Source organism: Crocuta crocuta, unplaced genomic scaffold (assembly GCF_008692635.1).
Source record: "Crocuta crocuta isolate KB4526 unplaced genomic scaffold, BGI_CrCroc_1.0 scaffold219, whole genome shotgun sequence".
In the NCBI taxonomy this organism is placed as follows: Eukaryota; Metazoa; Chordata; class Mammalia; order Carnivora; family Hyaenidae; genus Crocuta; species Crocuta crocuta.
This window is the reverse complement of record NW_027551572.1, coordinates 5,233,570-5,247,574: the sequence shown is the minus strand read 5'-3', so window position 1 is coordinate 5,247,574 and position 14,005 is coordinate 5,233,570. Positions and strand designations below refer to the sequence as shown.

General features: G+C 35.7%; 1 protein-coding gene across 1 annotated transcript in view; it reads left to right on the top strand.

The window, feature by feature from the left end:
* The window catches only part of TLK1 (tousled like kinase 1), a 107,701-nt gene that overhangs the window by 19,256 nt on the left and 74,440 nt on the right, over nt 1–14,005 (top strand). The window contains exon 3 of the mRNA XM_077751114.1: nt 8,334–8,405. Within this exon, the coding sequence (XP_077607240.1) occupies nt 8,334–8,405 (72 nt within the window). The remainder of the gene's footprint in view (nt 1–8,333; nt 8,406–14,005) is intronic.

Here is a 14,005-nt window from a genome sequence, read left to right as displayed (position 1 = left end):
CCTTGAGCCAGGAGCTTGGTAATAAGTGTGTCCTTCAGTGCAGAAACTCATATTTTCCAGTTCTAGAAAAATTTATTGAATTATTTCTTTGATAGTTTCAGCTCCTTGATTTTCTTGTCCTTTTTTCTGGAACTCCCATCATTTGGACCAGGACCTCTCAGATGGATTCTCTAGTATTCTTTTTTCTTTGAACTTTTTGGTCTCTTTCTGGAAAGATTTCTTCAGCTTTATCTTTGAAACCACCCATTTTTTTTCTTTCATTTTAGCTATTGTATTTTCTTTTGCCAGGAGTTTGTTTTTTGTTTTTTTTGTTTTTTTAGTTTGCTAGTCTAGGATATTTAATAGTGGTTTTATTTTTGCATGAAGTTTTTTTCTGCTACTTTTGTTGTCTTTATTTCTTACCAATTTAAAAAATTTTTTTGTTTGTATTCAGATATGTGGTGATACTGGGCTTTGTTCATGTACATGCGTTAGATACTGAAACTTATTTTATTCTATTTTGTTTATTTTTGAGAGAGAAAGAGACAGTGTGAGCAGTGGAGGGGCAGAGAGAGGGGGAGGAGACATAGAATCCAAAGCAGGTTCCATGCTCAGAGCTGTCAACACAGAGCCTGACATGGGGCTCGACACAGGGCTTGACACAGGGCTGGGACTCATGAACTGCGAGATCATGAGCCAAGTTGGATGCTTAACCAACTGAGCCATCCAGGCGCCCCAGGCACTGAAACACTTAATTGGAAGCTTTGTGTGAGTAGGGAGGATTTATTGACCAATAAGTTTTGTAGTAGGATGACATGGCTGGGTCATTTTTCTGAGAGATTTTCCATTCTTCATATCTATAGGTCTTATATCTTGAGATGGTGTTTTTTAAGAGAAAAGTCTATAGTCTTCTATCTGTGGAGTATAACGATTTTATTTTTAAGTAATCTCTACATCTTAATATGGGGCTCAAACTCACAACTCTGAAATCAAGAATCACATACTATACCAACTGAGCCAGTCCGGCACCCCAAGATTTTTTTCAATTAAAAATTTTTAGTGGATTAATTTTTTATTGAGGTGTAATTGACATATAACATTATTTTCATGCATACAACATAATAATTTCATATTTGTATGTATTACAAAGTGATCACTGCAGTAAATCTAGTGAAAATATCACCATACAGTTATAATTTTCTTGTGATGAGAACTTTTAAGATTTAATCTGTTAGCATTTCTCAAATACATAATACAGTATTATTAAGTATAGTCCCCATACTGTACATCCCATCATTTACTTTATAAATGGAAGTTTGTATCTTTTGACTTGTTTTGTCCATTTCACTTACTCCCATTCCTTGCCTCTGGCAACCATTAATCTATTCTCTGTGTCTGTGTGCTTAGGTTTTAGGGTTTTTTTTTTTTGTTTATTTTTTAAATTTATTTTTTAAAATTCCACATATAAGTGAGATCATAACCTTGGTCTTTCTTTGACTTCTTTCACTTAGCATATGCCCTGAAGGGTCCATCCATGTTGTTGCAAATGGCAAGAATTCCTTCCCCACTTTTTTTTCTAATGACTGAGTATATTCCTCTGTATATATGTACAGCACATTTTCTTCATTTAGCCATCCATTGATGGACACTTAGGTTGCTTCTATGGCTTAGCAGTTATAAATAATGCTGTAGTGCACATGGGGTGCAGATAATTTTTTTTTAACCAAAGTTTTAATTCAAATTCCAGCTAGCATCCAGTGTAGTATTAGTTTCAGGTGTACAGTTTGATGATTTAACACTTTGATACAACACCCAGAGCTCATCAGTACACTCCTTTTTTTTTTTAATTCAAGTTTGTTAACATGATTTCAGGAATAGAATTTAGTGATTCATCATTTATATGTACATTCAGTGCTAATTCCAACAAATGTCCTCCTTCATGCCTCTTGCCCATTCCCCCACCCAGCACCCCTCCAGCAACCCTCAGTTTATTCTGTGTATTTAAGAGTCTCTTATTGTTTATCTCCCTGTTTTTACACGTTTTGCTTCCTTTCCCTTATATTCATCTGTTTTGTATCTTAAATTCCATACATGAGTGAAGTCATATGATATTTCTTTCTCTGACAAGTAATACATTAGCATAATTCACTCTAGTTCCATTAAAGTTGTTGGAAATGGCAAGATTTCATTCTTTTTGATCACTGAGTAATATTCCATTGTGTGTGTATATATATGCCACATCTTTATCCATTCATCAGTTGATGGACATTTGGGCTCTTTACATACTTTGGCTGTTGTCAGAATTGCTGCTATAAACATTGGGGTGCATTTGCCCCTTCAAAACAGCATAACTGTATCCTTTGAGTAAATATCTAGTAGTGCAGTTGCTGGGTCATAGAGTAGCTCTATTTTTAATTTTTTGAGGAACCTCCATACTGTTTTCCGGAATGGCTGCACCGATTTGCATTCCCACCAGCAGTGCAAAAGGGTTCCTCTTTCTCTCCATCCTCGCCAACATCTGTTGTTGGCTGCATTGTTAATGTTAGCCATTCTGACAGGTGTGAGGTTGTATCTCATTATGATTTTGTTTGGTGTTTCCATGATGATCATGATGATGATGAGCTCCTTTTCATGTGTCTGTTAGCCATCTGGATATCTTCTTTAGAAAAGTGTCTATTCACAACTTTCTCCCATTTCTTCACTAGATTGTTTTTTGGGGTGTTGAAGTTGATAAGTTTTTTATGGATTTTGGAAACTAACCCTTTATCATATGTCATTTACAAATACCTTCTCCCATTCTGTTGGTTGCCTTTTAGTTTTGCTGATCAGATAACTTTTTTCATTAGTGTTTGATTTTCTTTGGATGAATACCCAGAAGTGGAGTTGCTGGATCATTTATTTATTTATTTTGAGAGAGAGAGTGTGAGCGGGTAGATGGGAGATCAGGGGAAGGGCAGAGAGAGAAGAAGAGAGAGAATCCCAATCATGCCTCGTGTTGTCATTGTGGAGCCTGACATGGGGCTCATTCCCAGGAACTGTAAGATCATGATCTGAGCCAAAATTAAGAGTTGTGAGCTTTAACCTACTGAGCCACCTAGGTGCCCCTGGTAATTGTATTTTTTAATATTTTTGAGGAACCTCCATATTTGTCTTTTTTTTTTTTTAAGTTTATTTAAGTAATCTCTATACCCAGCGTGGGGTTCGAACTCTTGACCCCGAGATCTTGAGCTGCATGCTCCACTGACTGAGTCAGCCTACTCCATACTATTTTCCATAATGGCTGTACTGGTTTACATACCCACCAACAGTGGCCAAGGGTTCCCTTTTCTCCACATCTTCACCAACATGTTATTTCTTGTCTTTTTGATAATAGCCATTCTTAACAGGTGTGAGGTGATCTCTTATTGTGGTAAGATATTGTTCTTTAGTTTTGGTTTTCAGCAGTTTGACTATAATGTACATATATGGTTTTCTTTGTATTTCTGTTTGGTGAAATCAGTTAGCTGCTACAATCTGTAAATTTATGTCTTTAACCAAATTTTGGAATTTCCTGGCTATTCTTCAGATATTTTTTCTGCTCCTTTTTTTCTCCTGTGACTCCAAATAAATTTTTGTTAGACTGCTTCAGTGTCCAACAGGCAACTGTTTTTTAATATTTTTTTTTCTATATAGTTTAATTTTTTTTTTTTAGCTCTTCAGTACTTTATCCATTCTGCTATTTTTTAAAATGTGTATTTATTTTTGAGAGAGAAAGGCAGACGAAGGTGAGCAGGAGAGGTGCAGAGAGGGAGGGACACACAGAATCTGAAGCAGGCTCCAGGCTCTGAGCTGTCAGCACTGAGTCCGACGCAGGGCTCAAACTCATGAACCATGAGGTCATGACCTGAGCTGAAGGCACACCCTTAACTGACTGAGCTACCCAGGTGCCCCTCCATTTTCTATTAAGCCTATCTATTGAATTTTTTATTTTAGAAAGTGAATTTTTCAGTTACGGAATTTGCATTTGGTTCTTTTTTATATTTCTCTGCTGAAATTTCCAATTTGATCATTTATTACAAACATATTTTCCTTTGTCATCTTGAGCATACTTACAGTAGCTACTTTGAAATTGTTGCCAATTTCAATATTTGGGTTATGGTTGCTGTCTATTGATTGTCTTTTCTCTTGAGTATGTGTCACATTTTTTTGTTTCTTTGTATGTTTAGAAACTTTGTATCTTTCACACTGTGAATGCTACATTATAGTGACTGGGATTTGGTGTCTTCTGGAGAAAGTTGATTTTTTTTTTTTTTTTTGGTCATTATTTGTATTAACAAGCAATTACTTTGGTTGGACTAAACTCCAGTCCTGTATTTTCCTACAGGAGATAGTGGCTGACTGTTGTAGCCTTATTTAGACAGCTCAGAGTCTGTTTCACCCATGTATATATTAGTGACTAGCTGTACACATGGGTAGAGTTAATATGTAGAATATGGGATTCTGTTTTTGTGATTATTTCTTTTCTAGCATATGCTCTCTCACTTTCCAGCTGTTGCAGTAGCTCCAAACCCTGGTTTTTCAAGCCGGTAAGACTGCATATTCTGATCCAAGTTCCAGCTGTTCTGTGCTCCTCAGACTAGGATCTTGCTTCAGGTGAAAGCTGTAGAAATAGGAAACCCAGTTTCTATTCCTTTCTTCCAGATGTTATCTTCTATCCAGATTCTGCCTTTTTTTGGTTGCTCAGATACCTTCAAGGAGTTGTGTTTTATTTTTTTCCAGAATATATAGTTACTATAGGAATGTTGGTATGATGAGATACTCTATTACTTGTCACCGAATCTCTGTTATATATTTTTTATTGTTTGTTTTAAATGGGAAAAATACCTTGTGAATTTATATTTATATTTCCAATTCAAATCAGAACTTACAAGGTTTTTACTTACATCTCTATCTGCTTTCTTCTGTACTAAAAGTTTTAGTTCTCAAGGACATAAAGCAGGTGATAGAAGGTCACATAATTATTTATCCCTTTCCATATCTTACACACAACAGTCTCAAAATAACAATAGTTGTACTATCATAGTGACCAGTGATTACCAAAAACAGTTAACATTTTTGCTTGTGCTTTGTATCCTCTTCCATCTCCTATTTTTAAAATATTTTATTATTAACAATTTTGCATGCTTTAGCCATTATATTTTATGTCTCTACCTTGTACTTCTCATTTAATCTTTATCAACAAGTAAATGTTGTTTGCCATTAGTTCTTAGGTTGAAGCTCTGTTCATTTTGGTTATCTAATACTTGTTCTCTAGATTTATTTGGAGGGCTCTTGGGAGCAGTATTGATTTCTGGCATTTTGGTAACAGTTTATCTGTGCCTTCTATGTATTACAAAAATCAGTGAAAAAATGTAAGTTTATTTATTTTGAGAGAGAGAGTGCGCGAGCGAGCGAGCATGAGCAGGGGAGGGGCAGAGAGAGAGAAAATCCCAAGCAGGCTCTGCACTGCCATCACAGAACCCAGTGATGGGCTAGAACTCATCAACTGTGAGATCATGACCTGAGCCGAAATCAAGAATCAGACACTTAACTGGCTAGCCACCCAAGTGCCCCAAGAATCCATATTACTGAATACAAAACACTTCATTTATATTTTCTTAAATATCTTAAATATGTTACTCTTTTTTTGGGGGGGGGGCATATAGTGTTTCCTTAGGAAAAAAATTTGATATTGGCTTTCTGGGTTGTTATTCTCAGGTGTACAGTGTGCTTTTCAGTTGGTAGTTTCAAATTTATTTTTAATTTTCAAGGATATTTTCTTGAATTATACTTTTTAGTATTTATTTTCTTATGGTTGTGTTCTTTAAGGACTTATTTTACCTGAATGTTGATTTTTTTATTGCTTCATTAGTTGTTGCCTTCCTGAAGTCCTTTTTATCCCTTCATTTGAATTTCAGAAATATTTCTCCTTTTTACCCTCTAGTTCTCCTAAAGCATTACATGTATGTATGTATTTTCTCTTAGGTTCATTTAGGCTTAATCTTCATTTCTGAAACTTTTTTTTTCTTATTTCTGATGCTTTCCTGAGTTCTATTAACCTTAAATCTCAGTTTTTTGAAATCAGATTTATGTTCTTTCATGTCTTGGAGTCATTTTTGTAACTTTTTTTTTTAGCTCATTTTGAAATAGTAGGTTACAGTTCTCACCTCTTTTGAGGGTATGTGTTTCTGGTATGGTTTTATTATCAGAATGTTATCCTGTATTTTCTTCTTTTGTTTTCTTATTATAACTTCATGGGATTGGCCTACATCATTTTCTGTTGTTTACTTTTTTGTGGTTTAGAATGGCTTTTCTTACAGGGCTCCCTCTGCTATTGTTTTTGGGCACTCTTCAAAAGTGTGGCATTTGCTTTCTGAAATTTCAAGCTTTGCTCTCTTCCTCGCTTTTATCTGAATATTCTCTTTCCTTTATTTTCATTGTACCTTTTATGCTCAGTTTTGATTCTGCACCCAGTAGTTTATCCTCATTGCATCCTTATGAGAGATGTGTTACGAGTTCGTAGCTAGAGGCCCAGATTGCTCCAACTTCAGGTTTCACCATGGGCCTTCCATACTTAATCTCAATTTGAAAGGACAGAAACCCTTCCGATGATAGCCCTAGTACTTAAATTGCTGTTTTCAGAGTCTCTTTTCTCAGATCTGTCACTCTTTCCTTTTGCTTCCTCTCCTATGATGTAGTTCCTGTGGTTATTGGTGATTTGTCCCCACCATCTATTTTGGGGGAATTTATGGAGATTCCTTGTCAGCCAGTTTTGTTGTAAATGTTGTCTATGGGTTTCGGGTTTATATTTTTATCTGAGGATTTGGGGATATTCAAAAACATTGGTACAGCCTCCATTGTCCCTGAATCTAATTTATCACTTCCTAATGGCTGTTTATGGTGTTTAATAATCCTGCTCTAATTATATTATACCTTTCTCCAAATAGTGCCTGAATCTTAATCAGTTTGACTGCTGGTTTGTGTTGAAAACAGCCTTTACATTGTCCAGCATAGTACTAGACATGTACGCAATGACTCAGGAGTCCTCAGTTTAGAAGTTAGCCTAAGGGTAATTGTAGGCCAACTTCCAACCCTTTAACGGTAGGATTAGCTCCTACTCTTAACAGATTGCAGGAAAACAGGGATATCAGCCGGCCTGCCTCTACATGTAGGTCATTCATGCATCCATCATCTTTGATAAATATGCCATCGCCTGTCATCCTCTGATCTAAACACTCCTGGAAGACACTGATTTAATGTTGATGGTCCAGAAAAGTGTACAAAATAATGAACATCATAGAAACATTTTGGAAACATAACAAATGTTATCCTACGAAAGGGTGGCTCACTTCTCTTTGTCACTGTTTAAAAATACTATAAAGGAGGGGCGCCAGGGTGGCTCAGTTGGTTGAGCATCCCACTTTGGCTCAGGTCATGATCTTGTGGTTTGAGTTTGATTCCCTAGTCGGGCTCTGTGCTGAGAACTCAGAGCCTGGAGCCTGTTTTGGATTCTGTGTCTTTTTCTCTCTCTCTGCCACTCTTCTGCTCTCTCTCTCTCTCTCTTTGGAAAACAAATAAACATTTAAGAATTTTAAAAATATGTTATAAAGGAGAGGTGCCTGGCTAGCTCAGTCATTTAAGTGTCCGACTTTGGCTCCGGTCATGATCTCATGGTTTGTGGGATCGAGACTTGGATTGGTCTGTGTGCTGACAGCATGGAGCCTGCTTGGGATTCTCTGTCCCTCTCTCTCTGACCCTCCCCCAGTCTCTCAAAATAAATAAGTAAACTTAAAAAGATATTATAAAGGAAGTGTAGAAACTCTTGGGTGAAACAATTAAAATGGTAAAGATGGGAAAAAATTTTCTTTAAAGACTAAACCAAAACAAACCCAAAAAAACCGGGATTGTCTAGTTTATTAGTATAAAGAAAGGCAAAGGGGTGTGGATGGTATATGATGGAATTTGATAAGATTGTGAAGGAAATTAAGAAGCACATACAATACTTTTCTTTTTTTAAAGGAAGTGTCAGTTTTTATATGTCGGGTAGTAATTTTAGGGATCTTGTTATCCTAGTAATAGCCCGGTGCCTTTGCTCCTGAATTTGGTATTCTAAAAAGTCAGCTAAAACAAGTCAGTTCCTGAAATACAGATCTTTATTGACTTGATAAAACTTTCCATGATATTTATAGTGTTAAGAAGTTGATATTTCTTATTCTTGCTTCATTTAACTTCCTTGCTTAAATCATACTTTACTTTCACTTATGAAGATAGTTTACCTTGTATGTTTCACTTGAAATGACTCCTCTAATTTTTACCTTTTTAAAAATCTTTAACAGGCCTCAACAAATAATGAAAGTTCTAATCACAGTTTTGGAAGCTTGGGATCTTTAAGTGACAAAGAATCTGAGGTAAGTAACTTCAGTTAAAATATGTTGCTATTAAAGTAAAAGCTGGAATCACCTTTTTTCTTTTAATAGTTTCCCACCCTCCCAATCCTTAAATTTATAAACATTAATGCTAAAGTTTCTGATAGGAGCATTTTTGTTCTGCCTTGGGAAGCACAGTATTCAGACTGAAGACTGGCATTAGAAAGAAAATACCGTTTCTTTGGTTATGTAGCTGAACTTGTACATTAGTGTTATAAGTATTCTTAATGGAAGACAGTTACTGACCATAATTCTAGTAGATGAAAGTGGTTTTTGAACTATGTTCCAGACTTTTCTACTGTTTTTTGTTATATTCCCCTCTTAGCATGGTTTTGAGGAAGGGTTTATTTGCTGAGATGTAGGTACACATATTTTTTCTCTTTTTGAAATTTCTTGTGGAATTTCATGCTGTTGTTTTTCACTTTTCATATTTAAAACTACCTGGAAAATCCTCTCCCTTCCCATCCACTTACTGACCCCACTAAGAAAATATATGGGACTTTTAAGTAGGCATTTAGATCCATGGTATAGTTAACGATGAGCATAATATGCTTGATAGTATCTTTCTCACATATGTAGATAGGAAATTCTTTGGTTTTTAGCATTCACTTCCTGATACTACAACATCTTTTTTTGTGGATACAGCCTCTGTTCAGATTATAGCTAGCATTCTGTTATTTTCAATGCGCGCGTTTGTGTGTGTGTGTGTGTGTGTTTGTGTTTTCCCTTCATTGTTAACTTAATTTTTCTTTGATCCATTTTAGTCTTTTTTCTACTTGGGTTAGTGTAGATATATCCCCTTGATAATACCAGTAGGTCGTTAGCATTATTTAGCAACTCTTAAGAGTTTTGGTGTTCCGTGGAAAGAGAATATCTAAGGTGGCATCTTTTTTTTAAGTCCTCTGTTACTGAAAACATCTAGGAATCTCTAGGTAGACAGTTTTGTGCAGTTCTGTGCAGGCACCCTGACACTCCAGAGGAGTGTGGCATAGGGTTTTCACTCATCAGGCTTTCCCTTCCACAGAGACAACTGGCAGGCAGCTGAAAGGACTGTGCAAGTGACGGGACTTTATCTGCAGTAGGTTCCCTTGAGGTAAGCGTTAGTAGCCCCTGTAGCACCAGATTATCACAGTTTAGTTTGTTCTCAAATTAGCACACTTACATTAAGTCCTTATAAAGTGTAGGTTTAGATTTAGTGAGAGTACAGCTTTTCAGAAAACTTTATCAAGAATGTTTTCACTTTATATCTCCTGGACTTTGGAACATTTCTTGATATTTCCAGATTTTGGTCTATTTAGTAATTTCACATGTCTTTCCTTTCATAGGCTGTTACATTATGAAAGGTAATAAAATAGTTTTAGATAGTTCCCTTTTTCTCTTCACCACATCTGATGTTTTTGAGAGCTTTTTTTAATAGCAAAACTTAGTAAAAGTTAGATCACCTATAATAGTTATATATTTCTATATTCTTCATAGGTACTCATGCTCCAGATATAAGACAGAGAGAGTATTTTAATTCTTTCAAAAGATTCCATCTATAAGAAAGTACCACTTCCCTTTAAAGAATTCCAAGATCACTTTTGGCTGTATTTTTAGTTAAAAAAATTTTTTTTTCTTTTAAGACCATAGTGTAATTTACAGTGAACTACAGTTTGGCTAACCATTGCATATACTTAATATAATTTGTATAGAAAATTTGACATTTGGGGCAGCAATGGAGAATCTTACAATTTTAGAACTTTTGCTGTTCTGTGTTCTATATCTGGAATTTTTACAAATTAATGGTTAAGTCAAGTGGCATAGGATTGTGGAAAGGTCTAAATCTTATACTTTTTCTTTAAGATTTGAAGAAGCACTTTTTTTGTCTTCTCATTTAGGAAGCTACTTATCTAGAAAATGGTTTCCAGATTTTATTTCCATATTAAGATACTTTAATTAATGAATGTCCTTGGGATGAAATTTTACACACTTCGGAATATCGATATTTGTAGGTCTTTAAGTGAAGTTGTTGGGAGTAAACGATTGTAGGGTGGAAGTACTACTTTTTTTTCCTGGTACACCTAGTAGTAAAGTTTATGTAGTATTTTATTGTCTCCTGATGTCATTTTATTCTTTTGATAATCCATCTCTTCATCCATTACATTTTCTTAAATAATAGTTTTGGTTTAATGAACAATTAGTACTAACAGTTTATTTAAAAAAAATTTAGCAGTTCTCTGTCACCCACCTCTACCCCACCCTGCCCTCAATTTGTCAGCCCTTCTTCCTGTCCCTTATTTCCATATTTTATTTATGCATATTAATGCATATCTTGAGCTTTTGCTTCTTCAGTTGGGCTTTTTCCTCCTACCCAATACTCTTTTCAGACACCCAGAACCTTCTGTTTTCTATCCGTTTACTATTAAAACTGAAAGCATCTGATATTCACTGTTAGGCTGATTTGAATCTACTTCAACTGAATTTCATTTCAGTTCATATGTGAATTACTTCATACATGGATTTTCTTTTTATTACTAAATGTAGAATTTAGAACAAAGAGATCTTTCTCTTTGTTAATGCCTTCATAGGCAGGAAGGTATTTGTCTTGTTTGTGCTTTCTTATTTTTTTTTTTTACGTCATTCTAAGGTGAATTCAATAAGCCTCCAAAATTTGCTGTTTTCAGTAAGCATTTATTACATATCCATTATCTTCTAACCTCTGTGTCCAAGCACAGAGAATATAAAAGATAAATATGGTACAATCCCAGTCTTCACATGAGGTTGTTGTCTAGTAGAACAGACTGCCTCATAAATAGTGTAGATAATGCTATAATAGATAGAAGAAGTACAAAGTACTGTGGGAGCAAAGAGCAAGAACCCCTAATTCTGTCTGCCTGCAGAGGAGAAGAGGGGAAAAAAGAGAAGTCTTCCTTTAAAGAAGAGATGGTGGTTGAGTTGCTAGAAAGGCTTTGAATTCATCTCAGAACACAAGGGCAAAGTATGAGAAGAAGGCAGGCAGAGAGACTTTTTGGATTTGCATGGAAGCATGGCAGATGGTTTTGTTCAAGACATGGGGCAGTGATTCTCAACCCGAGCTGCACTTTAGATCACCCGAGAAGCTTAAAAACCATAACAAACTGCCTGTGTAATACACCTGGTTTGCAGACTTCTGGTATAGGTAGGACATGCAAGATGCTGAAAGATTGGTAGTAATGAGGGTTTGAAAGCCCTTGTACTTTATAGTGAGCAATCTGGACTTTTGTCTAGATAATGGAGAGCCATTTAAGCAGGAAAAACAAATGGCAAAGTAGAGATAAGGAAGGCTCCCTCAGGTAGCAGTGGAGTGGATAGAGTTAGGAGGAAGGTGAAACCTAAGTTGGGAAGATCAGTTGGTTATGGGATACTGCCATCTTTACGAAACTGCTAACCCCCACGGTTTAATAGTAGGAAAAACTTCAAGTGGTCAGGGTGCTAATTAAAGTGTTCTCAAGTTTACCTTTTGGGTTCTTCCTTCTCCTTCAGGTTTTCTAACTTTGGTTATTGATTTTATCACCTCCCAGGCTTATGCTTCTCAAATTTTAGTGTTGCAAGTGAATTATCAGTGGTTCCTTAAGTCTTTAGGTCTGGAGTGGGATTTGCATTTCTAACAGGCTCTCAGATTCTACTAGACTATAAAAATAGAATCAGTAGGGTTTGATGACTGAATGAGGGTAAAGAAGGAAAGAGAGGAGCCTAGGGTTATTTAGTTACCTGGCTTTAGGTGAATATTAGTGCCTTTGATGAAGGTAGACAACACAGAAGGAAGAAACATAGATTTGGCATAGAGGGTAATGAATTAAATTCTAGACAATAGTGAGTTTGAATATCTGTGAATTGACCAAATGAAGATGGTACTTCAGTTAGGCAATAGGAACTATCTGGAGCTCAGGTTAGAGATGAAGACTTAGAGGAATTTTTGGCACAGGTGTTAAAGGCTTGAGTGATCATAGGATTCCTAGGCAGGGGAGGGGCTTGGGGGGTGTCTCTTAAGACTCAGAGGGTTCCGAAGGTCAAAAAAATTTTTATAGTAATGCTAAGACATTATTTGCCTTTTCTAAGGTTATTTTATCGTTTTAAAAATAACAATTTTTATAATAATGCTAAGATGTATTTGGCTTTTTAACTTTCATTTTCTCATGAATTTACAGTGAAATTTTCTAGTCTGTAATGACACAGGATGACATCATCACTCTGATGACTTGTATATTCTAGTGTCTCAAAACCTTTTTAGTTTTAACTTCTAGAATAGTAAATATCGATAGTGGTAGCCCACATAAATAAAAGCTCTTGGGGTCCTCAACAGTGTTATTTAAGAGTTTGTGGAGGAGTCCTGAGACCCAATAGTTTAAAAACTGCTTCTGTATGTGAACTCATCTTGATAGTATGTGTAATGCTAGGAAATGTTAGCAGGCAAGATAGGCCTGCTAGAGAAAGAGTAGCAGTCTGGTGAGGAGGTAGATAGTAGGAAGAAAAAGAAGAGAAAGTGGAGGAGAAGAATAATAAAGTAGAATCAAATGTCACAGAGGTCAATTAGGATAATGACTATAAAAAGTGACTAAGAATTGTCACTTAGGCTTAATTTTAGTGGACTAATGGTAGCAAGATGTCAGATTGTAGTCTGTCAAGGAGAGATTGGATAGTGAGGAAATAGTGACAGCAAATATTGATGACTCTTGGCAGAATCTTGATGATAAAGGAAAGGAGATGGTATCTAGAGTCTAACAGGCTTGACATATTATGTGCGAGGGAAGGGTTCATAGCAGAGCTGTGACAGTGGGACAAGAAAAGTGCTGTAAAGAGAGAAAATAGAATCAAATTTAACACCTTTTTTTTTGAGGTGGTATGAAATGTCAAGATCCAAACCCTGAGTTGGTTGGATTCATTGTGGATAGAATTGACTGGATACATCCTTTCCTCTGATGGCAAACTTCCAACCAAATGACCTTTTATTTACTTCAAAGTGAGGTAGAGGTTATCAGCTGAAGGAAAGAATCATGAATGGGTTGTGGGTGTGAGAGTGATAAAAAATTTATGGGACAGACCAGAAAAAGAGATTGTAGAGGATGGAGGAAGATGGCCATTCATCTTATTTTAAATGTTTTAGAATGCTTGAAGGAGTTAGAAACAGGATATACGTGCATTATCTGCTGGCTAAATGTCCAGATTATTTTATGAGGATAAGAGAAGGAGCCCATATTCCTTGGTTATCCGTGTTTTCTAAGTTTTAAAATCTGCCTTCATTCACCTATTTGCAGTTCTTTTTGAAGGAGCCTTCTCTAAGCACAAAGACCTTTATTATTTATTACTATTTTCTATTAATGAACACTAATGACATAATTCTTCTCCCTCCCTCTCCTTTTGGATGACCTAGAATATGTTCCTTATATTTCTCTAATTTTATTTCTTACTAAGGTTGAAATATCTGTGACTGAATATAAATATAATTGAATTATAGCATCTTTAATAATTTTGGAGCACAATGTAAGTCTGTTTATACCTATGTGCTTGCATACAACATATTACATAATAATGTTGGTAAAGCAAACACACATGTCAAATGACTT